This window comes from Nelumbo lutea, chromosome 3 (genome assembly GCF_056320005.1).
Source record: "Nelumbo lutea isolate HS-2025 chromosome 3, American lotus-T2T, whole genome shotgun sequence".
NCBI lineage: Eukaryota > Viridiplantae > Streptophyta > Magnoliopsida > Proteales > Nelumbonaceae > Nelumbo > Nelumbo lutea.
The window spans coordinates 108,172,916-108,198,969 of NC_142686.1; the positions used below are offsets into that span (position 1 = coordinate 108,172,916).

Below are 26,054 nucleotides of genomic sequence, written 5' to 3' on the forward strand. Positions count from 1 at the left end.
AAATCAAATGCCATTAAAAATCAATAAAGCTAATTTCGGTAGCTCCTTCAAACTTCGAAGCAGCTGAGACAGCACAGCTCAATGAATGTTGAAGGCTGAAGCCCTCCCAAACGGGGCCCTAAGCTGGAGGTAACGCAAAATCTGAACTCCCTCCGAGTCAAAATGCATCAGCTAACAGCTATTGATCAGGAGTGATCCCACCTACATTCCTACTCGCATGGAGTTAGTGATGAAAAGACGCAAATACCCGTCTTACGTGAGAACGCAAAGGTTATGGTTATCGCGGTAGAGTAAAAGATCAATGATTTATGATTACCCTGTTAGTAAGCAGTTAGCTCCTACAGTCCTACGGCACCAAGTGTTCCCATGGGACAACTGGGTTCTAGTGCACGAGGTGGGGCCCTAACCCATTATATATATAAATGAAGAAAAACAAAATCACTGGAATTTGTCCGAATGCTCCCTCTGTTTCATTCTCCCCCCATCTCTGCAACTGCAATCTTTCTTTCTCCGCCCACCGACCTTCGCCCCTTCTGTGAGAGTGGGATAGGCACACCCGAAACACGCACACCGAAAGACTGAGACCCAGTAAAGCCAATCCATAAATCCTTCAAGTTTCAGATTTTCATGTTTTTGAACAGATCGCAGGGGAATCTATCAAGTTCCCCATGAAGCAAAGGTTGTAGTCTCTCATCTTCAGATCCTGAGCTCTATCTTCCACCCATCTGGGGTTTCAGAATTAGGATTTCTGATCTGATCGAGTGACGCCAAGTAGAAGAAAGAAAATCTAAGCGAAAACAAAGATGCCGGAACGCTGCTTGGAGGCTCGTCCTGTTCGACAGATCCACAGAGCTCTTCGCCATGGTAAGGTTGCCCTCCTCTGCCTGTTTGTGACTGTTATCGTTCTCCGCAGCACCATTGGTGCCGAAAAATCCGGTACTCCCGAGCAGGATTTCGATGAGATCCGAGACCATCTCCACTTCCGCAGGCGGGCTGAGCCTCGCCGTGTCCTTGAAGAAGCTCAGACAACGGATGCGACGAATATCAACAACTACAACACGTTCGATCCATCCAAACTGATGGTTGACGAGGAGGAAGACGAAAAGCCCGATCCCAACAAGCCTTATAGCCTTGGGCCGAAGATATCAGATTGGGACGAGCAGCGAGCGAATTGGCTCGAGAAGAATCCTGATTTTCCGAATTTCATTGGCCCCAACAAGCCTAGGGTTCTCTTGGTCACCGGGTCTTCCCCGAAACCGTGCGAGAATCCAGTCGGTGACCATTACCTTGTGAAATCAATCAAGAACAAGATCGACTACTGCCGGCTGCACGGCATCGAGATCTTCTATAACATGGCACTCCTCGACGCAGAGATGGCTGGGTTCTGGGCGAAGCTTCCGCTCATTCGGAAGCTCCTGCTATCCCATCCGGAGGTTGAATTCCTGTGGTGGATGGACAGTGACGCAATGTTCACAGACATGGCATTCGAGGTCCCGTGGGAGCGATACAAAGACCGCAATTTCGTGATGCACGGGTGGAATGAGATGGTCTACGATCAAAAGAACTGGATTGGTCTGAACACTGGTAGCTTTCTGCTCCGGAACTGTCAATGGTCGCTAGACATTCTGGATGCCTGGGCTCCAATGGGACCCAAGGGAAAGATAAGGACCGAGGCAGGGAAAATCCTCACGAGGGAGCTCAAGGATCGACCCGTCTTCGAGGCTGATGATCAGTCCGCCATGGTTTACCTTCTGTTCACACAGAGAGACAAGTGGGGCGACAAGGTGTACCTCGAGAGCGCTTACTACTTACACGGCTACTGGGGGATTCTGGTTGATCGGTACGAGGAGATGATCGAGAACTACCACCCGGGGCTCGGCGATCACCGGTGGCCTCTCGTCACCCATTTCGTCGGTTGCAAGCCATGTGGGAAGTTTGGGGATTACCCAGTGGAGAGATGCTTGAAGCAGATGGACAGAGCTTTCAATTTCGGGGACAATCAGATACTACAGATTTATGGGTTCACCCACAAATCCTTGGCTAGCAGGAGGGTCAAGAGGACTCGAAACGAGACAGACAATCCTCTTGAGGTAAAGGATGAGCTTGGGTTGCTTCATCCTGCATTCAAAGCTGTCAAGGTATCGTCTTCTTGACGATGACGACCTGCTGCTGCGCCATTAGTTGATCAGGTTAGAATTGGGATGCTTCCCATCTGATTTTGTTCGTTATCAAATCATAATACAATTTGATGTTTGTTGCTAATTTTTTGTTATGGTAGGTATGGGAATTGAATCAATTGTTATCACCATTATCATTATTTATAATTATTTTTACCCCCAATTTGATGATCTCAGTGTTCTAAATCATAAATTTTTCGGTCGGCATGCTACCTGTTGAAACCATGTTCTATCTATGCGGATGACTTAATTTGGCCACCGGCCCCAAAATAAATCACCGAGAGAAGGGGGAGTTCTCACGGGTCGGGTCGGTTTTGTTCGGTTTCAAGTTGTTTGGCTAATCAAATTGAAATTATAAATTAGCCATCCAAAACTGGTCCAATATTTGTGAAAATTAAACCTACTGTAAAGAATCGATTTGGGTTAATTTATTGATTTTGTCAATCGGTTCAAAGATGATCAGTTTTGATTGATTTACACATGACCCACCGATTCAAGTCGAATTGGATTGGGTTGATTGGTTTGATCGATTTAATCTATTCATGAACAGCCCTAATGAGAATTATTGCCGTGTTAGTGTTAGGGAAAATATTACATTGTCAGTCAAAGGGGATACCGTGTTATAAGCGAAAAGTAGAGAATAGAGATATATTTTTTGGGGAAAATTTATGATGTGAAAAAGATATGATATAGAAAGGGTTTTGATCAATCAAAATCCATCATGATAAATAACACTTGATTGCTTATTGACCATAGTTTATGAATCTACTTGACTGGTAAGAAGTTTTTCAGATGTCATATCTTTTCAATATCATAGTCGAACCCTTTTTGGGTGAGAAAACAGCCATCGTGTTCCAAAAATCAACATGATCCTGTCGTCTTCACTCTTGAGCCCATGTGCATTAGAGACGGCATTAGCGTGTAGTGCGGATTAGAGACAGCACAGCACACAAGTGATATCATATTTCAAACAGCGAATCCCATTCCCATGCATGACCGAGACAACTCCCCCACCCCCCGGAAGTGATGGCGCTAATTTTATGCTACGTTTGGTTGTTGCGATTAGGATGGGAAGATGAGAATATTTTTATTAGATTTCAATTTTCACGTGTTTATTCGCTGTGATGGGATGGGAAACCGTGGCATGTTGGTTCTCAAAACCAAGGATGTGGGGTCATGCTGAAATGGTGCGACTTTCGACTGAAGCTCCGCAGCCATCCTCTCAGTCTCCCTCAAGTCTCCGACAGCATTCTCGATGATATCCGGCCAAGATAAGACCAGATCCATGACCATAGAATACAGGCGACTATATTCTTCACGTTTTTGGCATCATCAATCTTCTCATGCCGTCGGGAAAACATGGTTGTTCGTCAGCTAAAATCCATTGTTTCCGGTGGTATAGAGGAAGATGCTTTACAGATCTATATTTGTGCTTGTAGAACCTTGAACAAACATGATCGTTCGTCGGCTAAAAAACATTGTTTTCCCGTTAAAACATGCCAATGTGTTTATGCCTTTTTCTAGGTTCAAACCTGCTTCAAGGTAAGAGTTTTCTTCCCTCATATCAGTTTTTCCCATGAGATATGTTTCTTTTCCCTCAGATTTGTTAAAGCAGGTCCCAATTATTCTTTTTACTTTTTTTCTTAATTTATTTTTATACGTTTTCTCATTGGGGTGAAGATTGGAGGTAATGAGAACTCCAGATCTTGCTTCGCCCTTGTATCCTCTGCAACTTTGAAGGTGACAAACCCTTCCTACATGCTGCTGAAGTATTAATTTATAAATATATTATTATTTGTTAATCTTTTTCTGGGCATTCTTCTTTTACTAATGAGGGGGAGATTGGAACTCACCTCGTCCACGCCACTGGTTTGAATTCGAAGGAAGATGATGAACAATAATTTTCCCTTCTCAGCAATCAAACATCAAAAAGCCAAAATGAGAAAATAAAATTTTCCTTCTCATTACATCCCTTCTCAACAACCAGACTGTTATAGAAAGTTACAAAGTTAAGAGTAGAGACAAATATTTTATATTAATGATTTAAGGATATCCGGTCTCCACTATCCTTATCATACACTAAAGGCAAACCTTTCTTTTTTGTTTATTTTTCCAGCACTGTTTATGCAGTACAGCCACTCAATTAGAAGAACGGTAAAGCTCTACCGCTGAATACTTGCTTGATTTTTAGCGTCTGTTTGGCATCGACACCCTATTCCAGAAAACGGCAACACATCAGCATTATATCGGAAAAAACATAGTGCTCTAAGAAACATCTTTTTGTTTGGAACGTTTTTCATGGAAAAATGGTGCTCCAAGCCACACCTTGGAAATCAAGAACATGGCTTAGAGCAATGTTGAATTTGGTGTTTCCTAGAACTGCAGCTCATTGCTACCAATAGGGACATGATGTGGCATTGGATAGGGGTGATCATGAACCGGGCCGGGCCAGGTTTTACACTTATGATAAGGACTATAGCTTAGGCTCGGGCCGGGCCCGATTCTGGGCCAATGTCTTTCATATATAAAACATTACATATCTATAATATTTTATATTAAATAACATAACATGCATATAAACTTTTATTTTATATATTATATAATATAAATTATACATGTCATGTTAAATTTATATATAAAATATATAATATAATGTAAAATAGCATGTATACATTATCCACAAAATGTGTAAGTTTAAATATATGCGGGCCAAGTCGGGCCCGGGCCAGGCTTGAAGTATTAAGCCCGAGCCTAGTCCTAAAATTTTCGAGCCTGATATGGGCCCGGGCCTAAACACAAAACCCAGGCCCAAGCCCGGAATTTCCAGGCCGGGCCGAGCTGAAATAATCACCCTTGGCACCGGATAATAGGTACCAGTGCTGAAAACGTTTCCTAAAACATTGGTACCAAATAGAAAACGTCGTTGTTGCTTCAAGAAACGTCTTACCTGACAGCAGTATTTTCAAACAAAAAAAAAAAAGACCATTTTCTGAGAAAACGGTACTTCCAACCTACACATCAGCAGCACCATTTTCTGTGCTGTATCTGCAGCATCGATGCCAAACATATAATTTGTTGTTAAAAATCTCATGTCACAGATTCAGCCGTCTGAGGAGAATTATATGAAGTAAAGATTGATAAAGTCTTTCTTCATTCTATATTCTATAGATATATAAAATCTATATTACAACAATTCCATTATTTCAATGAAATGGCTCGAAAGGCTATTTCCAATAGAAAGGGGAACAAAAAAGTGGATAAACTCAGCTTGCCCGACAAAAACCACACCAAGGTTATGTAATCCAAGTCGTCTTACTATATTTCTGCCTTATTTCTTTTCAAGCTCCATTTCATCATCATCCATCATCGAAGTCTTGTCCCATTTATTTGAGCTCCAAATCGTTTTAAAATGTTTCTAATAAACAATACTAACATTCCGATTCCTCTTCTGTACGTGGAGAACGTAGAGGCTGCCTCATACACCTAATTGATCTTCAATTGGAGTGCTAATGCTTATTTGAAATAAATACTTATTTGGGTTGGGATCACACCATTAACTCTGAAATAATTGCTTGTTTTAAAAATAATGACTCATTTTTAAGCTCAAATTTTTAACTTTTTTAAAGTGCTTATACAATAAACATACTTTCATAAAAATGCTTTTATTAAAGTGCTTTCATTAAAATGCGTTTTCATAAAAACACATTAAAGCACTTTCGTAAAGATGCTTTTTGTAAAAATAATTTTATAAGTGCTTTTATAAAACTATTTTTATAAAAATACTTTCATAAAAGTGCTTTTGTAAAATTTTAAAAAAAATGAACAAAATAGTCACCAACATAGTTTTCAAACCACCATTGACCTGAACAGTCGGACTGTTCAGCCCGAGAACCATCCAAACAACCGTTTTAATTTTACCCCAACCCAATCCTTGACAAAAAACCATTGAATCGATCAACAACCCATTGACCCAGGCGGTCAAACCATTAACTCATTCGACCCATTCAACGGTTTTTGACCTTTTATTTTAATTTTTTTTTTGTCAAAACAGGTTGTTCATTCGAACTGGATAGTCAAACCGTCAACCTGGAAACTAGTGGCCAAAACAGTTCCAATTCTGGGTCATTTTTTAAAACATTGATCACAAATGCTTATTTAAGTGCTTATTGGAGAAAAAGACTACCAAACACCCAATATAAAATAAGCGCTTATTTTTTTAAATAACCATTTAAAAAAGTTGGGTGCCAAATGCAAATATACTTGCTTGAATAAATACTTGTTTTTAAGCAATTATTTTTAACATAAGCACTCCTAAACATTGACTTAATACATACCAGAGACTTAGAGGACCATCCATCTCTACTAGATCAAACTCTCTGACAATGCTGTAAGACTTCGACCAGACAAGACTGGATGTTCGGACCATGAAAACCAGAAACCAGTTGCCATTCCAGTTTTTTGGAACACTAGTTTTTCAAATCAAATTTCTGAAAAAACAGTTCCCCTGCCAAAATCCAGGAGAACCATTGAAAACCGGCCAGGAACTGTTGAAAACTAACCGGGTTTTAACAACCAACCCAGGTCACGCTGGTTTATTATAGATCATAAAATTGGAAATGATGAGATTTGAACCTGTGAAGCTGTGATCTCTCTCCCTTGCATAGATTAACACACTATAATTTATTGGTATTTGTGTCTATTTTTGTCTCTTTAACTTATTGATATTCATCAAATAAATATGTATATCTAGAAAATTGATTCAAATATGTATACATACACACACCATCTGACCACAACTTATTTTCTTATACACGTCATAACATGGATATATTTTTATATTTTATAAATATACGTCACTGGGTTGACCCTGCTGTCAGACCATTTGACCCATGACCTGACAGCCTGTTCTGGTTTTGTAAACGGTTGAGTCTTACAACATTGCTCTCAGGTCTAAGTAATAAAAAACTATCTTAACTAAAGGAAAAATATATGCTGCTCAACCTGTTTCTGTTTCTGGCTTTCATTAATTGAATACCATCCCCTGCATGAGAATACAAATACCAGATAGTTTGTCTCCATATTTGTTTAATACAATCTTTTTCTCCCAGCATTTACTGCATATTTTTCCCATTCCAGTTTTCTACGTGTGAAGTTATTTCAGCACTTGCCACATAGAGAAACATATTGAGTTGCCACCTCCTCAGAGGAAAGTCATCCGGATCTATTTTCTGGAAAGCAAGATTAGACTCCAACAGTAATTCAAGATTATGCTAAAATATATGCCTTCTATTTGCCACATCCCAGGGATCTATTGCACTGAAACCTTGATAGAAGATAGAAGTAATTTTTCATCTTATGCCAGATCATCTAAAACCTTTGGCTACACATACTTATCTGCCTGCACTCAACCCTTCTCGGTCATATTCTAACAGTAAGGAGGAACTACCAATTGGACTTTGAGCACTACTTTAAATAAGATGCAGGAATTTGATTGATTATGGGTGATGGAGACCGTGAATATGGTATACAAGCAATCTGATCTTGCATGTATTGCATCCTTTCATACAGTCGGAAAATTATACAGATGGCCTCATAGAACACTCTTGTGTCCCAGTGAAATTATCACTGGATGACTGGATACATTGGATAGTGAGGTAAAATGAACTATATAGGTTCACAATAGACATGGCTATGATTACGAGGTAAAACACTTCAACAAGGTGGAATAATCATCAGTATTCTAACAAGAGACAAGTCCCTCTACTACTTCAAGTACAGAAATGAGTCATGTCAAGAGCTATGGATCCTCATAGCATCGCATATTTCGTGCATTGGGTTATGCTCAAATAAATTTATAAATAATAACTAAATGGACCAAAGGACACACCTTAGAGCGAAGTTATGTAAGATCTATTCGCATGATTGATGATCCACATAAGACAGTAAAAGGAGCATTTTTTCCTTTCTTTCTCTTACCTTTTCTTTTCTGTGCATTGATGTATGTAACATGTAATCAGCCTCAGCCAAAACATTATTTTCAATTGAGTTGTATTTGCATGAACCCAGCATTATGAGTAAAAACGAGCCGCCAAAAATAAACACATATTTGAAGAGAAAAGGTGGGAAAAGCAATATTGTAACCAGACCCTAAGGCTTACACACTGATACAAGCAATGCACTAAATGTCATCTACTTGGCGCATAAAGAGGCTTACTTGGCATGGCAGAGCTTCCTCAATGTAATTGACGTTCTCTTCTTCTGACAGATCTCTTGCCCTTCCCAGATCTGAAACCCCGACTTGCGGTTTATCTCATGCTTCCAAAGGTAGCGAGCTTCTCCCTGCATGATAACCAGAGATCCTGGGGTCAGATAAACAGGGATCTTCACCATAAGAGTATCTTCTTTCCCATCATATCCAATGTTGCTAGCTTCACTCTTAACTCGTGTAAAGTGCATCACACACGCTGATTCAAGAGAGACAATGGCAATCCCATCTTCAAAACGCATGAGGTCCACATGTCCACATATTCCCTGCATAAATTCAAAGTATCTTAGTTTCCCAATATTACAAGGACACCTCAAATTAGTCAAATTAGTCATGCTAATATTTGGGACACCATTCCAACTGCCAACAGGCAACACTATTCACTGCACACAACACTGCTGTAGTATACTGATGATGCTGCTAAGTCAGCAAGAAAACATTCCGAAAACTCATTGTAAGAAAGGACACATTCAATAAATTGGGAGGAACACGGATTTTCCAGATTTTTTTCCTCAAATTTTATATTTCTACTATAATTTTAAATTTCTAATTAGTATTTATTCATGGCAGAGCAAATGGGCAGATGATTTGGGCGTCTTGCTTCTGGCATCATGTAGTAGATTGGGAAATAAATTTACTAATTGAATTCTTAGTTTGCCTTCAGAGAACCTCTTTGTGCCTTGGACAGGATACAAGAGTTAGGAAAGTAGGGTTGGATGGTTGTTTCTCTGCGAAGTCCTTTTACACAGTTCTAGCATGAAGCCTGGGTTCATTTTTTTCCTTGGCATTTGATGAAAGGCCATTGGTCCAGAGGCCATCTAGGATCTTGGGAAGGGTGGAGCAAATACAGGCCTAGCCCTTTTTATTTTTTTACAAAGTGGTCCCTTCACTCTCAAACTCAAACCTACATTCTCACACTTGTCAGCCCAGATTCTACTATTGCACATAGATTTTCCAGTGGTATTGGATATGGGAAGCTAATATGCCACCTACGATCTCATTTTTATGGAGTTATGGGAAGGAAGGAATGCTAGAACTTTTTTATGAAAAAGTTGGAGTGTTCATCTGTTGATTGGTCTTATTCAAGACTTTAAAAGGCTAAAGGCGGAGGTGAAGTGATTGGGTGCTGAAGAGGCGAGGTGTAAGCCTCAAAGCGGTTTGAGGCATAAGCCTCAAAGTATAAATATTATTTTTAAATTTTTATGTATGTAGGTACACAATTTATTTTATTTTAGGTACACAATTTATTTTATTTTATAGCCAACTTACATATTTTCTTTTTATTACATATATATTCTTTTGATATGAGCCTTATGTTTTTTAAAATTTTATTTTCTATTTTATTTTATGTTTATAACTATGTTTATCATACTAAAATAACTTCTAATATTTTATACATTAAAGAGCACAATTTGTTTATTTTATAGCAATCTTTATATTTATATTCAACTACATTAGAGGTGAAAAAAAGAAAGAATGGAGTGCTTAAAAGGTTTTTTGGAGACGACAAGGTGGAGGAAATCTCTGAAGGTGATGGCTAAAGATATCTTGTTTGAGGAACTGAGGATTAAGGGACGACCAAGTCTGAAGATGAGGGAAATGAAGATGGCAAAAGTACTGGTGGAAGGCTTATAGATGCTTGAATGGGTGAGAGATTTTGTGTCTAAGGCAGCAACTAAAGGGATGTAGGTTAGTTGCAAGGAAAGGTCTACAAGTACAGGAAGAACGAAGAAGGTATGTAGTGGACTGTAAAAGGAACACCAAGGGGTCCTTCATTGCTCTCTAAGAGCTTTTTTGCTTAAGGAATAAAACAGATGGTGTGATTCCTTGAAGGAAAAAATAGCCAAGGATGGAAAGGGATTGCTGAAGTTTTGAAGATCTTCTTAAATCAAAAGAACTTAAGAAAAGGAGAGACACTTGAAGAAGAAGAAATATCAGTCAAGCCTGATCAGTATGATGAGGTTCCTAAGCAAGGCTTTTTCGCTCTGGCACACAGTCAAAGCAATCCAACTCTGACTGTTAACTACAGGAAATAACTTTGAGATACTGTGCTGGTGGTTGAAGCCAAGAAGCCAATTGTGGAGTGGAGAAAGGTTGCTGATCTGTTGATGGGTAAGTTGAAGCTGAAGATTACTTTTATACTAACACCCTTTGGCAGTTGTAAGGCTGTTCTTGATCATCTTTAAAATGTGGTAGAAGTTGAAGCACTAACCATAAAAGATGATCTGGGGATGTTCACATTATTTAAACGGTCTCCATCTTCCAACCCAAAATCTTTTTCTGTTGAAGATGGTTTGGTAGTTTGGGTGATTGGACCCCCTTTCCACCTGTGGAACCATGAGGTAGCAGCTTCTATTGCAGTATTATCTGGTGCTCGTCTTGATGGGGAGTTTTGGGAAGATCTTAGATCAGTAGCTTTCCTTTTGGGTGGGGTTAAACCTGAGGAAATACCCAGAAAGGTGACTATCAGTGTTGGAGGCCTGTTTGTGCCGGTGGTTGCCCTCGTACATTGAAGCTGTGCTATGGATAGGGGTGAGCGTTTGGTTTATTTGGTTAAAAACCGAACTGAATAAACTGAAATTTTAAAAACTGGATTAAAAAATGAAAACCGAACCAAAACCGGAACTGGAATTTTCTGTTCGGTTTTAGGTTATTTCAGTTAAAACCGAATTTCAATAATATATATATTATATTATATATATATATAGTATCCAACCTAGACTACAATCAGTCTTGAATAAAAAAGAAAAAAGGATGAAAATTTGAAGAGAAGAACAAGAGAAGAGAGGAAGAAAAGAAGTACACGAAGAGAGTTTCAGAAAAGAGAGAGAGTAGGTCATAATTTCTGCCGACCCTCTCTTAGTATTTATAACTATTGGCTAACTGTAAAAGGGCTGAATTGCCCTTATTGCTTACATGGCAAATAGAATAAGAAATAACTAACAATAAAGCTGAAATAACTACCAACTAGCACTGTCATATCTAACAGAATATTGCTGCCATACGAACACTGGGGACCACATCAGTGTTCTTTACACTCCTCAAGTTGGGAATAGATATTTGTCATTCCCAACTTGCATAGATCTACCTCTAACTTCTTCCTTGGAACAGCCTTGGTGAGAAGATCTGCAAGCTGCATGCTAGAGGTGATAATACGGAAGACACACTTCTTGAGATGAAACCCTTTCCCTAACAAAATGTCGGTCTACTTCAATATACTTAGTTTTGTCATGCTGTACCGGATTATGAGCTATATTAATAGCAGCCTGATTATCACAATACAGCATTAAGGGTCTCTCATAAACAATACCCAACTCCTCAAATAGTGATTTCAGCCACACCATTAGCCATGGACCTGTATTCAACTTCTGCACTAGAACGAGAAACAACACTTTGCTTCTTACTCCTCCAGGAGACCAGGTTACCTCCTAAAGGTATACCTTCTATCATCAATACTCCTAGCCCAATCAGCATCTGTATAAACCTCTATCTTCATGTGATTATTATTCTTGAATAGTATACCTCTACCTGGGCACCTCTTCAAATATGCTAATATCCTCTCAACTACAAGTAAGTGAGTAGTCCTAGGAGAGTGCACATACTGACTGACAACGCAGACCGCATAACTGATGTCCGGTCGTTTGAGACAAAGATAGAGGAGTTTTCCAACTAACCGCTAGAACATAGCTATATCTTCAAGTGGCTCTCCACCCTCTGCATTGGTCTTGTGATTCTGTTCAATAGGTGTATCTGTAGGCTTAACACCTAACTTTCCAGTTTCTTCCAACAAATCTAGAACATACTTTCTTTGGGAAACAAAAATCCCATGTTTAGATCTAGCTACCTCAATACCCAAGAAGTATCGTAGCTCTCACAGATCTTTCACCTCAAATTCTTGATGGAGTTATTTGAGAGACTCAATCTCACCATCATCATTCCCTATCACTACAATATCATCCACGTATACAGCAAGCAAGGTCAAGGAAGAGTCCACTCTCTTAATGAACAATGTATGGTCTGACTGGGCCTGTACATAGCTGAACCTTTCAAGGGCTTGTCTGAATCTATCAAACCAAGCTCTTGGGGACTGTTTTAGTCCATACAAAGCTTTATTCAACTGACAAACCTTCTTTCCTGTGTCTGCATCATAAAATCCAAGAGGCAACTACATGTACACTTCTTCTTGCAAGTCTCCATTGAGGAAGGCATTTTTGACATCCATCTGGAACAAGGGCCAAGAGTAACTGGCTGCAAGGGACAATAAAACTCTAATAGTGGTCATCTTTGCTACTGGAGCAAAAGTCTCCAAGTAGTCTATACCATAAGTCTAAGTAAATCCCTTTGCAACTAACCGAGCCTTATACCTTTCAATGGAACCATTAGCATTATGTTTCACAGTAAATACCCATCTACATCCAACCAGTTTCTTCCCTTTAGGCTGGTCAACTAGTTCCCAAGTGTTAATCCTCAAAAGAGCATCCATTTCAACCTTCATTGCATCTTTCCACTTAGGAACTGACAAGGCCTCTTGCACTATTCTGAGGATAGGAATATCAGTAATAGATGTGATGAAGGACCTGTAAGAGGGGGACAAGTGATCATAGGACAAGAATTGGAAAATGCAGTGGGTTGTGGATGTGGTGCAACGTCGTTTGCCTTTACGGACTGCAATGGGGAGGTCAAGGTCATCCAAAGGAGGTAAGGGATCAACAGTGGAAGGTATCTCAGTGGAACCCGGATCCAATAAAGGAACTGTAGTACCTGGATCTGGATCCACAGAAGGAACTGGGGTTGGCCTGGACTGCTGATGACCGAAATCAACCTGCCTCCACCGCTTGTGATAGACTCAAATCCCAGCACCTCTGACACCCTCCCCATTACATCCCTCATCACTCAATTGAACAGGTAAAGGAACTTCTGATGAGTTAACCCCACACTCACTACTCTCCCCCTGAGGAGAAACCCTAGGATAATAGGGTACATCCTCGAACAAAGTAACATTCATAGAGACAAATCTTTTCCCAGAAGTGGGTTCATAGCAGCAATATCCCTTTTGAGTTTGTGCGTAACTGAGAAAAATACATTTGGAGGCCTTAGGATCAAATTTGGAATGATGAGGTCCAAGAATCTGAACAAAGCAAGTACAACCAAAGGTTTTAAGGGGAACAGTAAACACATCTTTATCAGGGTATAGGAGGGTAAATGGAGGCTTCATGTCAAGAACCCGTGAAGGAATTCGGTTAATGAGATACACTGCTGTAAAAGTAGCATCTCCCCATAAATGAATAGGCACATATTGGAGTTAAACATGATGCTTTTGGCCACCTCCAATATGTGCCTATTCTTCCTCTCAGCAACCCCATTCTGTTGTAATGTATGAGGACAAGTACTTTGGTGGATAATCCCATGGTCAAGCAAATAGGAGGCTAATTGGTTAGCAAAGTATTCTTTCGCATTATCGGGATCTGAAGATTTTGATTTTAACCCCAAATTGGGTTAAAATCATCTGATGAAAGATCTGGGTCAAAGTATGAACCTCATCTCGATAACACATAAGGTAAACCCAAGAAAACCAGGTATAGTCATCAATAAACAACAAGAAATATCTTTACCCCCCATAGCAATGATGTGATAAGGACCCCAAACATCGGTATGCACAATATCAAAAGGATTATTACTTTTTTTATTACTCAATGAATAAGATGTTCTACAACGCTTTGCAAGCTCACAACTCTCACATCTCAAATTGGACATCTGAACAGACTCAAATAAATCAAGAAACAAACTCTTCAAAGACCGAAAAGATAAATGACCCAACCGATTATGCCAAAGCATAACCTGGCTAACAGACTGAGAAACAAAAGATTTCCTATCTTCACTATCTTCCCAATGTGAACTCTCTCCAAGCAGATAGATCACATTCTTCTCACAGCCAGTCCCAATCACCTTCCTTGTTTCCAAGTCCTAAAAAACACACCGGTCAAGGAAAAAGGTTACTGAACAATTCTGATGTTTTGTAATGCTACTCATTGAAAGCAAATTAGTATTATGCTTAGAAACATGCAAAACTGAAGATAAGGATATGGCATTAGACAACTTGATGTCTCCCTTGCCAGAAATGGGAGCAAGGGAACCATCAGCAATGGACACCTTATCTCTGCCAGAAGATAAATGATAGGTAGTGAACAGTGATGGCAAGCCAGTCATATGGTCAGATGCACCTGAGTCTATTACCCAACAATGTTCAGTGCTACCTGGAGCTGAAGCATGATAAGTTGAGGCCCGAGTACCTGAATGAGCAAAAGCTGATGTGGGAGCTGATGGTGGCTGAGATGATTGAGTTGAATTGCCAACTTCCTTTTCCAACTGAGTCAGGGCAGCCCGGACAGCAGCTAGGGTGTCTAGGGGTGTGCCTTTTGTGTCCGGTGAGGAGGCACAATCAGTATTAACAGCCATATTAGCATTACCCCTTTTGTTCCTGAGTTTTGCTAAGACTAAATGAGGGTGCAGCTTCCAACAGGTGTCTTTAGTATGCTTGGGTTTCTTGCAATGTTTACATACTAGATCCTACTTGTCTTCCTTCTTTATATCCCTCTCTGTATCACCCTCGAACTTGACTGCTGCCAAGGCTGGTGGGAAGGGTTGATGCTGCATCATAACCTTTCTCCTAGTCTCTTCACTATGCACTAAAGAGTAGGCTTGTGATAGGGTCACACGGTCTCTTGTCAGTTGTTGTTGTCTCACAATATCATACTCAGGATTTAGACCAGCTAGAAACTCAAAAACCCTATTAGTCTCAACCTGCTTTCTATGAGTCTGTGCATCCTTCTGGCTTTCCCACTCAAGTGTTTCTAGGTGGTCAATTTCATGCCACAAAGATTTCAGTGTAGAGAAGTAAACCAAGACTGGTTGCTCTCCTTGCTTAAGGTTGTTAACCTCACATTTCAGTTCATAAGCCCTAGCAACATTAAGGGGTTGGGAATAGGTCTCTTTCATGACATCCCAGATTTCCTAAGTTGTTTTCGCCCACAAATAGTTCCGACTGATATATGACTGCATAGAGTTGCACAGCCATATCATAACCAAATAGTTCTCCTAAACCCATTTGGTATAGGTTTGGTCCTCCTTAGTTGGTTCTTTCACATCTCCCAACAAGTAGCTCAGTTTTCCCCTATCCCCAATGGCCATCATGGCCGATTGAGCCCATTCTAGGTAGTTTGATCCATCAAACTTAACTGTTGTAATCTAAAAGGTATTCTCAGACATGTTACCCGAATTGCTATTCACAAAAACACCTTCCCCTTGACTCTTGAACTCCATTCTTGATCAAGAATTAATAAAAAAAAAAACTTCTTAATTACTGTAATAGGAGAAACATCACCCAAACAACTTATAACAGCCGGCCTAGTTCTTCCAAAGAACACAGAAAACAGAATTCTGAATGAAACCAGTTCAAATTTTGATCTGAAACAAATAGCAGTTCTGAATTTTAGGGTTTTCTCTCAAAACCCTAAAGAAAACACAAAAATTCTGAAGCTGCACCTCTCAGACTAAACCAAGATTATCTTTTTTGAATAGAATCACAAGAAATGGCTTACTTTATTAAAAAATCTCTGGCCGCCACCTTCTGGTTGATGCGAAACCCTAATCTTGAGGATCCGAAGCTTCTTCTGATTCCTCCTGACTGTTGGAACTCTCCCAGACTTCTACAATCTCTTTAGTAGCAGCCGCACACTACCAATAACCTCCAAGAATTAGCCAATCCTCCTTCCTTGTTGAAAAACTTCCAAACCTAGGTGGTTCTCATGTAGTCGGCCTAATCAGACTAGCATAAGAGCTCCTAGGTCGGCTCTGATACCAAATAGTCAATCTAGACTACAATCAGTCTTGAATTAAAAAAAAAAAAGAAGGATGAAAAATTGAAGAGAAGAAGAGGAGAGGAAGAAAAGAAGTACACGAAGAGAGTTTCAGAAAAGAGAGAGAGTAGGTCATAATTTCTGCCAACCCTCTCTTAGTATTTATAACTATTGGCTAACTGTAAAAGGGCCGAATTGCCCTTATTGCTTACATGGCAAATAGAATAAGAAATGACTTATAATAAAGTTGAAATAACTAGCAACTAACACTATCATATCTAACAGAAATATTGATGCCATACGAACACTGTGGGGTCCACATCAGTGTTCTTTACATATATATATATATAGAAATCAAATTTCATTATATTATATATTATATATTACATGTTATATAGAAAAGTTCAGTTAATTCAGTTTTTTTTTGGTTAACCAAATTTATAATTCAAAAAACGTAACTGAAACTGAAATAACCGAACCGAATTAACCAAAAAACAAAATAACCAAACTGAATGAACCAAAAACCGAAATTACCGAACCGAAAAAACCAAAACCAAAGTTTCTGGTTCAGTTTTTCGGTTTTGACCGGATAATGCTCACCCCTATCTATGGAGGGAGGCTCAACAGGAAGGAGATGAGAGGGTAGAAGAATAGTTCTTGCTTGGCAGCGTGGGGTTGGGGAATCTAGAGAAAGTTAAAAATTTCATACAAATAGGCAAACAAACTTTTTAAGGTGGACTCCCTCCTCAAGCGTGGTGAACCTCTTTGATCCAACTTTTTACAGGCAACCAACGGTTCGTGGAAGGATTATGTGGAGAGCCACTAGAGTTGTTGTACTGTGGTCAGTGTGGGAGGAAAGAAACAATAGGATCTTTAAAGGCAGATGTAGAACAAAGGAAGAGGTTGTAGAAGGAATAACTACTAAGGTTATCCATTGGTTGAAATCTTGTGATCTTTTTAAGGATTTATCAGTTGAAGACATTTATAGAAGTTGGGGTATTGTGGCATCTACTACTACTTCCAAAGCTATATTACAGGAAGTTTGGTCCCCACCGGCACAACAAAGGGTGAAACTGAACTTTGATGGAAGCTCTATAGGTAATCCAGGCCCATCTGGTATAGGAGGTGTTTTCAGAGATAATGAAGGCAAGAAAATGACTTTGTTTTCAGGTCCAATAGGAGTTGGAGATTCCTTAAGAGCGGAAATCTTGGCACTACATCAAGGTGTAAAACTGGCCAAACAATTGGGGCTACAGTAAATTGAGATAGAGGGAGGCTCAAATTGGTAATTGGGTGGATGCAATCAGGGCAGCTGGAAATTTGGCAATATAGACAGCTGATAAGGGAAATTCTTAGCATAACAAGGGAGGTGGGTGTTTGGTTAAAGTGGGTAAGGAGACCAGCAAATGGTTTTGCTGACGCCCTAGCAAAACAAGGGACTGCAAGGGAGAGTCTTTTTTGGGCAGTGCTGTAATGTTTGATGTTTATTGGATCAACCTTTTCTAATAAGGGTTGAATTCTGTATTTCAAGTTAATTTATCTCTAATGAAAGTTATCGTTTCTGATCAAAAAAAAAAAAGGCAAACAAACTCTAAGCTCCTCAAAAGTTTTGGGCAGATTGGAAAGTAAAAAATGCAAGGATCAAGATATAGGCCTGGAATCTATCAGGACTTTAGCTCAGGTGGCTGCTGCTTCTGGTGCCAAAGAGGGTATTTTGAATGGTTTAAATTGTGTAACAGTACGGTAAAAATAGCTTTACTTACGATGTGGGAGGACTTTTCAACCGAGACTTTTTGAGGAAACCAAAGAAAATAGGGAAGGCTATGTGGAAAGCTACAAAGGCAGCTATTTGTTGGGTGATTTGGGAAGAAAGGAATAACAGAATATTCTTGGACAAGAGTAGAACAATGAAGGAGGTAATCGAAACAATTAAAGCTAGAGTAGCTCATTGGGTAAGATTTTTGCACATCTTTCAAGATTTCTCAGTCATAGACATCATAAGATCTTGGACAGAAGTAGCACAATCTTCAAGAGTGAAAGAGAGAGTAAGGATGGAATGGGAACCTCTAGATGGTAACAGAATTAAATTGAATTTTGATGGAAGCTTTTTTGGAAATCCATGACTATCAGGTATCGGGGAGTAACCAGAAATTCTGAAAGGAGAATATTAGCATTGTTCTTTGGACCTATTGGCATGGGCAGCTCTCTAAAAACTGAGTTAATGGCATTGCTACAAGGACTGAAGATAGCTAAGCAACTATGAATGAGGCATATTGAGGTTGAAGGGGACTCCAAGGTGATCATCTCTTGAGCTAAAAACAATAGAACTACTCCGTGGACTTTCAAACAAGTGATAAGGGAAGTGGAAAAGGTCGCAAGGGAGGTAAAGGCTGAATTCAATTGGGTTAGAAGGAGTGCAAATGGGCTAGCTGATTATCTTGCTAAAAAAGGGGCTTTGAGACAACAATTGTTTTGGGCTGCAATGTAAAGAGGGACAGAAATATGTAATAGTGTGGGAGCTCTAATCCCATACACAAAGTTGTAACTCTAATTTCAAATAAAATTCTCCTTTGCTGATAAAAAAAAATTGCTTTAGTTAATATATATATATTAGATTTTTTAATACAATATAATTTATAAATGTAAATGATGAAAAACAAAAACTAGTAAAAGGGGGGTGCTGTTGGACCGGAGACGAGTGAGCAAAGCGAGGGGGCAAAGCCCTGGGCCCGAAGCAAAATTTGTTTGTTCAAGGGTAATTTTGTTGCTCCATAAAAAATAAATCACATTCTTTATATAGATAGAAATATAGACAACATACAAACCATCAGTCACCTCATCCAGACATTCCTTGTGTAGAGGAGGAGCTAATCTCTCATTTCCTTCTCACATGTGATCATGATCCATTTTATCATTCTGTTTAATAGGAATGAATTCATCCCTATGAACTTTTTATCTCTGGTCCTTCATGGCTGGTCAGACGTCAGATCAACTTTGTCATGATAGGGAAGATCAAGAGGAAGCTGGTTTTTTGGACATTTACCAAGAAAGATTTCCATGATTTAAGATATGCACATGGTTTGGACTTTTTCTCCATGTAAGGTTAAAATTGTTGCTAAGGGTGGTAATATATAGAGTTGTAATCCAGTTTTTCTACTATGGACAAAATTCTAATTCTTTTTTGATCAGTGACACAATTGTAGTTCTTTATTAGTAATACAACATTGTAGATATAAGTATATAACCACATAACATATAAGAGGTATCTGTGGAGCATTCAGATTGTCAACGTCATTGTTGTCATCAATTCATCATAGAGTAGGTAATGCGCACCTCACCTGGCTGGTATACATTTACAATTAGTTGATCAAAGAGGGGCTCTCTCCACAATAGATCTGATGGCAAAGGGCAAACTTCTTCCTTATCCTGATCACAAGTTGATGAATCTCCACACTCAGAAATATCACAAAACCAAACTGCTTTACGAATAGATTCAGAAAGCTCAATTGCCCATGCAGGAAGATCTCCAAACCTCATAGCCTACAGGTAAAGCAGATTAAGCACAGTTAATTTAAAATAAAAAAAAAAACTAAAAGAATTAATCTGTTAAGCACATCAAGCAGTAATGACAACCTGCTCTACAACATGGAATGAAAAACTCACATGCCAAAATACATGTGTCCCTAGTTGTAATGATTTTTCTTATAATTTGATCAATGACTTGATGGGTTAAAATCCTCCCTTGAATCCAAGCACAGCCCCTTTTGAAAGTCACAAGCCTACTGCATCGGGTGCACCTTGCGCCTCAACCCAGATATGCACCTTATTTAAATATGCCTTTTTTTTGTAGATCCTATGTGTTTTACAACTTTATAATGGTTGATCAACTTCTAAATTACCTTTTATTGATGTGTGTACACTAAGTCATGGTTTATTACTTTTAGAATAAACAAAAAAAAAAAAAATCAAATACATGAAACTTAGTTCTTGCAAAAAGGATCTCAAGTGGCCTCTACGCATAGACTGTAAGTTTCACGTTCTTGAATCGTTAGTGCTTGATTTTTTTTTTTGGAAGGTAAGTAAGAATTTATTGATTAAAAAAGTAAAGGTTACAAGCCTTACAACAACTTCCCGCCAATACACCTCACTGAAGAAAGAGGGGAAAACTCGTTACAGACTCCAAACTGACTGAGAGTAAAGCATCTGAAATACATTTTGATGCTTAAGCTCAGGTCTAACTGACAACCAAGATGCAAGCTTACAAACAGATATCTGTATCAAATCATCTAAGTTTCTTGCTTTGTTACAGAAAATGCAACTGTTTCTCTCAGACCAAATGGTCACAAGAATAGCCGCAGGTATGGTGCTCCAGATCAGCTTTCCCCTTCTTTTCAGGCCAGACAGCTTCCAGCAGTAAAACGAGTCCTTGACAGAGCTAGGCATGACCCAGTCAACCCCTGCAGCTTTAAGAAAGTGAACCCAAATCTTCAAAGCAATGTGGCAGTGGATAAAAATGTGGTCAATTGTCTCTGGTGCTAGTCCACACAAGCCACAGTTCAGATCAGGGATATGCAGCCAGCAGCCCTCTCCTATCCAAGTTGACTCTTGAGAGACCCTTGTTTAGAGTCAAAACCCAAACAAGAAAGTTTGTCTTGGAAGGGCAGATTGGGTTCCACACCCCACCAAATGTTAGTGCTTGAATCACTTAGGTACAACTAAAATCCACAAATGTTTGCCTTCGCTTCCACATTTTCACTTTGAATGGGTTTTATATGTTATGGTTATGCATTTCAATTTGAGCCAATAGGCTTTTTAAAACATTTTGTTTCTTCTGGAATTAAGGTTCGCATTTTTTAATGTGTCACTACTTTTAAAAGATATTTTTCAAAAAATTGCACCATGCCTCAAAAAGGCACACGCCTTGCCTTGTGCCTCACACTAGAAGGCTCTTGTGCTTTTCTTTGGGCTTGCACTTTTAAAACACTCATCAAATTGACAAAAGGCAGTAGGATATATGATGTTTAAGAACACAAACAACTTCAGAAGATATACAGCTCTCATTTTATATCATGAATTACAGAGGTTGTGTCAGTCCAATTAACTCAGTTTCAAGTCCTTACTAGTTCAATATTTAGTGAAATTGTGTATTGGGGATGAGGGAAGAGGAGAATGAATAAAGTCTAGATTATAGCTAGTTAAATGTAGCCACATAGAAGTGCATCCCATAAGCAACAATATGTCATAAAATAGAATCATGTTAACCCTCAAGGAAACAAAAAATAGCATGTATGGTTGGTAATTTCTCTTTGGTGTACATATAAATGAAGAACCAAAGGACAGAAGGATAAATTTGCTAAATAATTAAATTTCAACCACCTAACGTTTTTCTATTTGGAATCCTCCACAAGAATAAGCTCCTTGAGGCCCAACAGTAGTGGTTGGTTAAGGATAATAAGATAGTGGGTGATTAGACCTTCATATGGCATGACCAAAAGTCATTTTAAAGAAATGACAATACTTGTATGTTTTGGCAACTGGAGTGGTTTATTTCCAAATTGAGACATCTAAGGGATTTGCTAAACTATATTACTATATCACTGAATTAGGAAGCCTGTAATGCAGTCTTGTCTCTTAACTTATGTTGTCATAACTGAGTCAGTAGATATGCATGGATATAAATCAAGTCATTGAATGAAGATCAAAAAGATGGAAAAACAAAATGCATGTCCCTTGCACTTGTTTGTGGTATTATAATTATTGTAGAAATCTCGGTCAGTGAACATAGATAATATTATAATAGACTGTCAAAGGACAGTCTCACAAGAAAAATGTGCACTATATAAGCATAAAAAGAGAAAATATTACCTGATTATGGGAAGCTTCAGTGAACCATCCTTCTGCAAATACATAAGATAGCTAACTATGTTAGAATTTGGCATTTCAAACCAACCCATGAACTCATACTCCTTTGATTCACTTCAAAACTAAAACCTATGTAACTTAAAACGATAAATGAGGAATAAGTACACCGAACATGTGGTTCGACATATAGTTGATATTTCTTAGAGCAATAACATTCCAAACAAAGACTGCAGATCTTTCCTGTTTTCCGAGTTGGGTGTATAATAAGTTTACAGGAAAAGAAAAACACGATAACGTCCATGAGTGTTTGGGAATTGGGACAGTACGTCCAATATTTCAAATAGCATATCCTCTCAAAAAAATGACCTGAGAGCTGAGAATAACAATGAAACATTCATTGATTTGTGAGTCCAAGCCAATCCAAATAAGCATAAGATAGATGGAAGGGCACAAAAGCATAGTACCACACGACTACACAAAGAGACAGTACATAGAAATGAACTGGATAACAAGTAACTAAACATGAAAATGGAGAAAAGAGAGCTTGATGGGGAACCTTTTTCGATTGCAGACAGCAGCGAAGATTGGCGCTCAAGAGAGAGGAAGTCTCTATACAACCATAGCCCACTAATCTCTTCAATTCGTTCCCAAATAGGACTTTTCTCGTTCTGGTTCACTGATTGTTCCTCGTCGAAGGAGTCTCCTGACTGCTGTTCTCCTTCACCTTCGCTATCTGAAGATTCGCCAAATACTTCTTCTAAAATTTGCTTCTGGTCTTCCATTTGCAGCGCTCTGAGTCCGCGAAACAAGGAGGGAAAAAATACGCGCGAGCCACGAGGCAAGAAATAGCCCTTGCTTTCCCCACTCTTTCACAAGCTCGGGCCGAAACGCCGAGGCCCAGCTGGAGGGAGCACACGGCCACCAAACAATTTTTACAAATGCAATGGCGCTGAAAATCAAAAGACTTCAAAATGCCCACCCCGTATACTAACAAGTATGTGCAGGTTTACATTTTTTTAACCCCAAACTACCGTTGATTTAAAACATAGATTGACTTAAATATACTGTCCAACCATTGTGTTTAACATATTTAGTAAAATACACTTTTACCCCTCCTTAAAGAGTCCAAATCTTTGCCTCTCATCGACCTCACAGCATGTTTTGGCCTCACGGTGGGAGATGCAAACATCTCCTGTAATTATATTTATTGTTCATGCGGAGATGTTCTCAATGCAGATGAGATGTGGCTGTGAGGTCTTGTGAGGAATAGACCCAAATTCCTCATTCAACGAGTCTAAACCTATTCTCACAGAATGCACCTCACAGCCCCATCCCACTTTGTATTGGAAACATCTTCCGTCCGTCCTTATATTTGTTATTCATGGGAGATGTTTTTAATACATGTTTATTTGATATTGTGATGTTTATCTCTGCTATGTAACGTTTTTGTAGGCTTTTTTTCTTTTTCAGCGTCTCCTAACATGGAGGTGGGGACCATGAGGTGAATAAGGTTAGTGGGCCTCATGTGCATTACGCTCTGTCCCCACCCATTAATCTAGAGTTGTCAATGGGTCGGGTCTGGTTCATGATAGGTTGGACCAATATCAATAATATAAATCCAAAAGTGAACCAATTAGGAGAATTGGATCTGACGTGCTTATACTTGACATCTATAACTAGATATAATAATTACAGCCTGAAACTTTGTTATTTATAATATAAACCTTAATAAAAATTATAAATATCAATGTTTTTTAATTGTTGTTAATCCGGACGGTCAGACCTTTCATCATGAAAACTGTCCAGGTAACCGGTTCTATTTCATCCTTAACCCAGTCCTTAGCCAAAAGCTGTTAATTTTGTCAATGACCCACTGACTTAGGTGGTCGAACCATTGATTCATTCGACCTATTCAATAGTTTTTTACCTTTTTATTTTTTATTTTTTTAAAATTGGAACAAACTGTTCATTAAAACCAAGATGTTGAATCATTAACCTAAAAACTGGTGACCAAAATGGTTCCAATTCTGAATCAATTTTAAAACTTTTATAAATATTAAATTGTATAAGAATATAATCTTAGGATTGAAATATATGCATTCACCGTGTATAATACTCGGGTACATAACTATATTTATAGAGTTTTAGAATATGGGATTAACACGTTACATGTGAGGTTACAACTTATCATAACAATTACATAAATATAAAGGGCATAAAAGGTTGAAACACTGATGACACAGCCAATGAATTAGTCATTCACACGCGTATCCTTAATACTCCCACAAGTAAATGCCGATCAATGACGTAAAGCTTGTACCTAAGCAACCGAAAACGAGCTGATGGAAGGGATTTGGTGGATACATCGAGCGGGAACCGGATTAAAATTTTGATAAATATTTTGACAATAATAAAAAGTGGATATTAATCTTTTTTTTTCAATTGCTTTAAATGTGCTTATAATGTCATGCTTATATGGGCAATTGTTGATTATTTGACATACAACAAACATCAAGAACTTTATTTGCAATCACACAAGGAAGTATACCTAAACATCCTTGGTGCGAGCATGGAAAATTGAATTATGAGCCAAGAAAAGTGCTCCAACATTATCGCACCCCGGCCGAGGGTCATAAAGCAATTATTAAACCCAAATAAACTCAACAATCATAGTGGCAAGCTCTCTGAACTTCATTTCAATGCTGGAGTGAATCACTGAGGATTGTTTCTTACTACTCCAAGATATTAAATTGTTGCCTGGAAAGAGGCCAAAATCCCCCATTGACTTATGATCTCTAAACACCCAACCCAATCTAAGTCGGAGTAAACCACATGATGAAGAGAGGTGAACTTCCAAAAATGAAGGCCAAAAGTGAGAGTGCCTTTAAGATAGTGTAGATGCACTTGGCTACTGCCATATGAGAGATAGTAGGACAATGCATCAACTGAGTCACCCTGTTCATGGCGAGTTCAGGTCTGCACCCCACAACATCCCACAGTGCATCTCCACCTTGTATTGGGAACATCTCCTGATGATGACATCATCAGGTCTGATATTATCATTGAGAGATATTCTTAATACACGGCGGGGATGCACTGTGGGACATTGTGGGGTGCGGATGTGAACTCATTCATAACATAAGCCACATCCAGGTGAATAAAGGTGATATAATGGATGCTCCCAACAAGACTTCTATACAGAAACAAATTCGAGGGAGGCTCACCATCCTCTCAAAATAATCGATAGTTGTTGGGAAGTGGAGTAGAGACAAATTTCACTCCGTTCATATTACACCATTTGAGAACATCAATGACATATTGCTGGTGATAGATAAGCATGGAAGAGGTTGTATGCTCAACATGGACCCAGGAAAGAAATGAAAGCTACCAAGACCTCTTTAAGGCAAATGCAACAAATAGATCAGCTAAGAGCTTAGAAATGGTGGCACAGATGCTTCCAATAATTATGTCATCAACATACATTAATTATAACATAAGACATAGGACAGATGTGTAACACAAAGAATTAATGAACCATCAGAATTAGAGCCATTGAAATCAAGCCGCGACAAATATGTGTATAATTTATATAATCATGTTCATGGGGCCTGTTTAAGTCTATAAAGGGCCATTTGTAACTTCAGACCACTGTTTTTAAAATCGGATTGGACCGAATGGTCGGACCAGAAAAACCGGAAAGTCAGAGGGTGATGTTTGTAGATAGTCTAATGAAGAGTACTAAGGAGAAGTACATTATGAACGTCTAATTGATGAACCGACCAGACCAGCCCATTGAAGTGGCAACGCAAATATAGATGCAAATCGTTATAGGCTTCACTACAAGACTAAATGTATATGTGTGGTCCCATGCATGTTGTTAGGTATAGCCCTTCT

The 26,054-nt window shown here is 38.9% G+C and overlaps 1 protein-coding gene and 1 pseudogene across 7 annotated transcripts; one reads left to right on the forward strand and one right to left on the reverse strand.

The window, feature by feature from the left end:
- The first annotated feature begins 296 nt into the window (after positions 1–296).
- LOC148867493 (xyloglucan 6-xylosyltransferase 2 pseudogene) lies at positions 297–2,340 on the forward strand (annotated as a pseudogene). Its single transcript, XR_016110628.1, has one exon. The product of XR_016110628.1 is annotated as a xyloglucan 6-xylosyltransferase 2 pseudogene (transcript).
- Positions 2,341–4,116: 1,776 nt separating this feature from the next.
- LOC148867494 (2-oxoglutarate (2OG) and Fe(II)-dependent oxygenase superfamily protein) lies at positions 4,117–23,189 on the reverse strand. 6 transcript variants are annotated; one of them, XM_088974393.1, is made up of 6 exons: positions 22,717–23,189; positions 22,164–22,195; positions 19,632–19,838; positions 8,619–8,708; positions 8,392–8,516; positions 7,168–7,405 (listed from the first exon to the last, which is right to left on the reverse strand). In XM_088974393.1, exons 1-6 carry the CDS (start codon positions 22,940–22,942, stop codon positions 7,399–7,401), a joined length of 687 nt encoding a protein of 228 aa, XP_088830519.1. In that variant the 5' UTR covers positions 22,943–23,189; the 3' UTR covers positions 7,168–7,398. The 6 variants fall into 6 exon arrangements, with proteins under 6 accessions (XP_088830515.1, XP_088830519.1, XP_088830516.1 ...); XM_088974392.1 differs by lacking the exon at positions 7,168–7,405 and adding an exon at positions 8,066–8,163; XM_088974389.1 differs by lacking the exon at positions 7,168–7,405 and adding an exon at positions 4,117–4,389 and having other exon boundaries at positions 8,392–8,708.
- Positions 23,190–26,054: the final 2,865 nt, after the last annotated feature.

Bases quoted from the DNA above. Each gene is read 5' to 3' on its own strand.
- LOC148867494 (XM_088974388.1), bottom strand. From the start codon at position 22,942: ATGGAAGACCAGAAGCAAATTTTAGAAGAAGTATTTGGCGAATCTTCA. The intron at 22,196-22,716 runs GTTCCCCATCAA...ATGTATTTGCAG, and splicing joins GCTGTCTGCAATCGAAAAAG to AAGGATGGTTCACTGAAGCT. The intron at 8,709-19,631 runs GTGCGCATTACC...GAATTTATGCAG, and splicing joins ATGTATACCAGCCAGGTGAG to GGAATATGTGGACATGTGGA.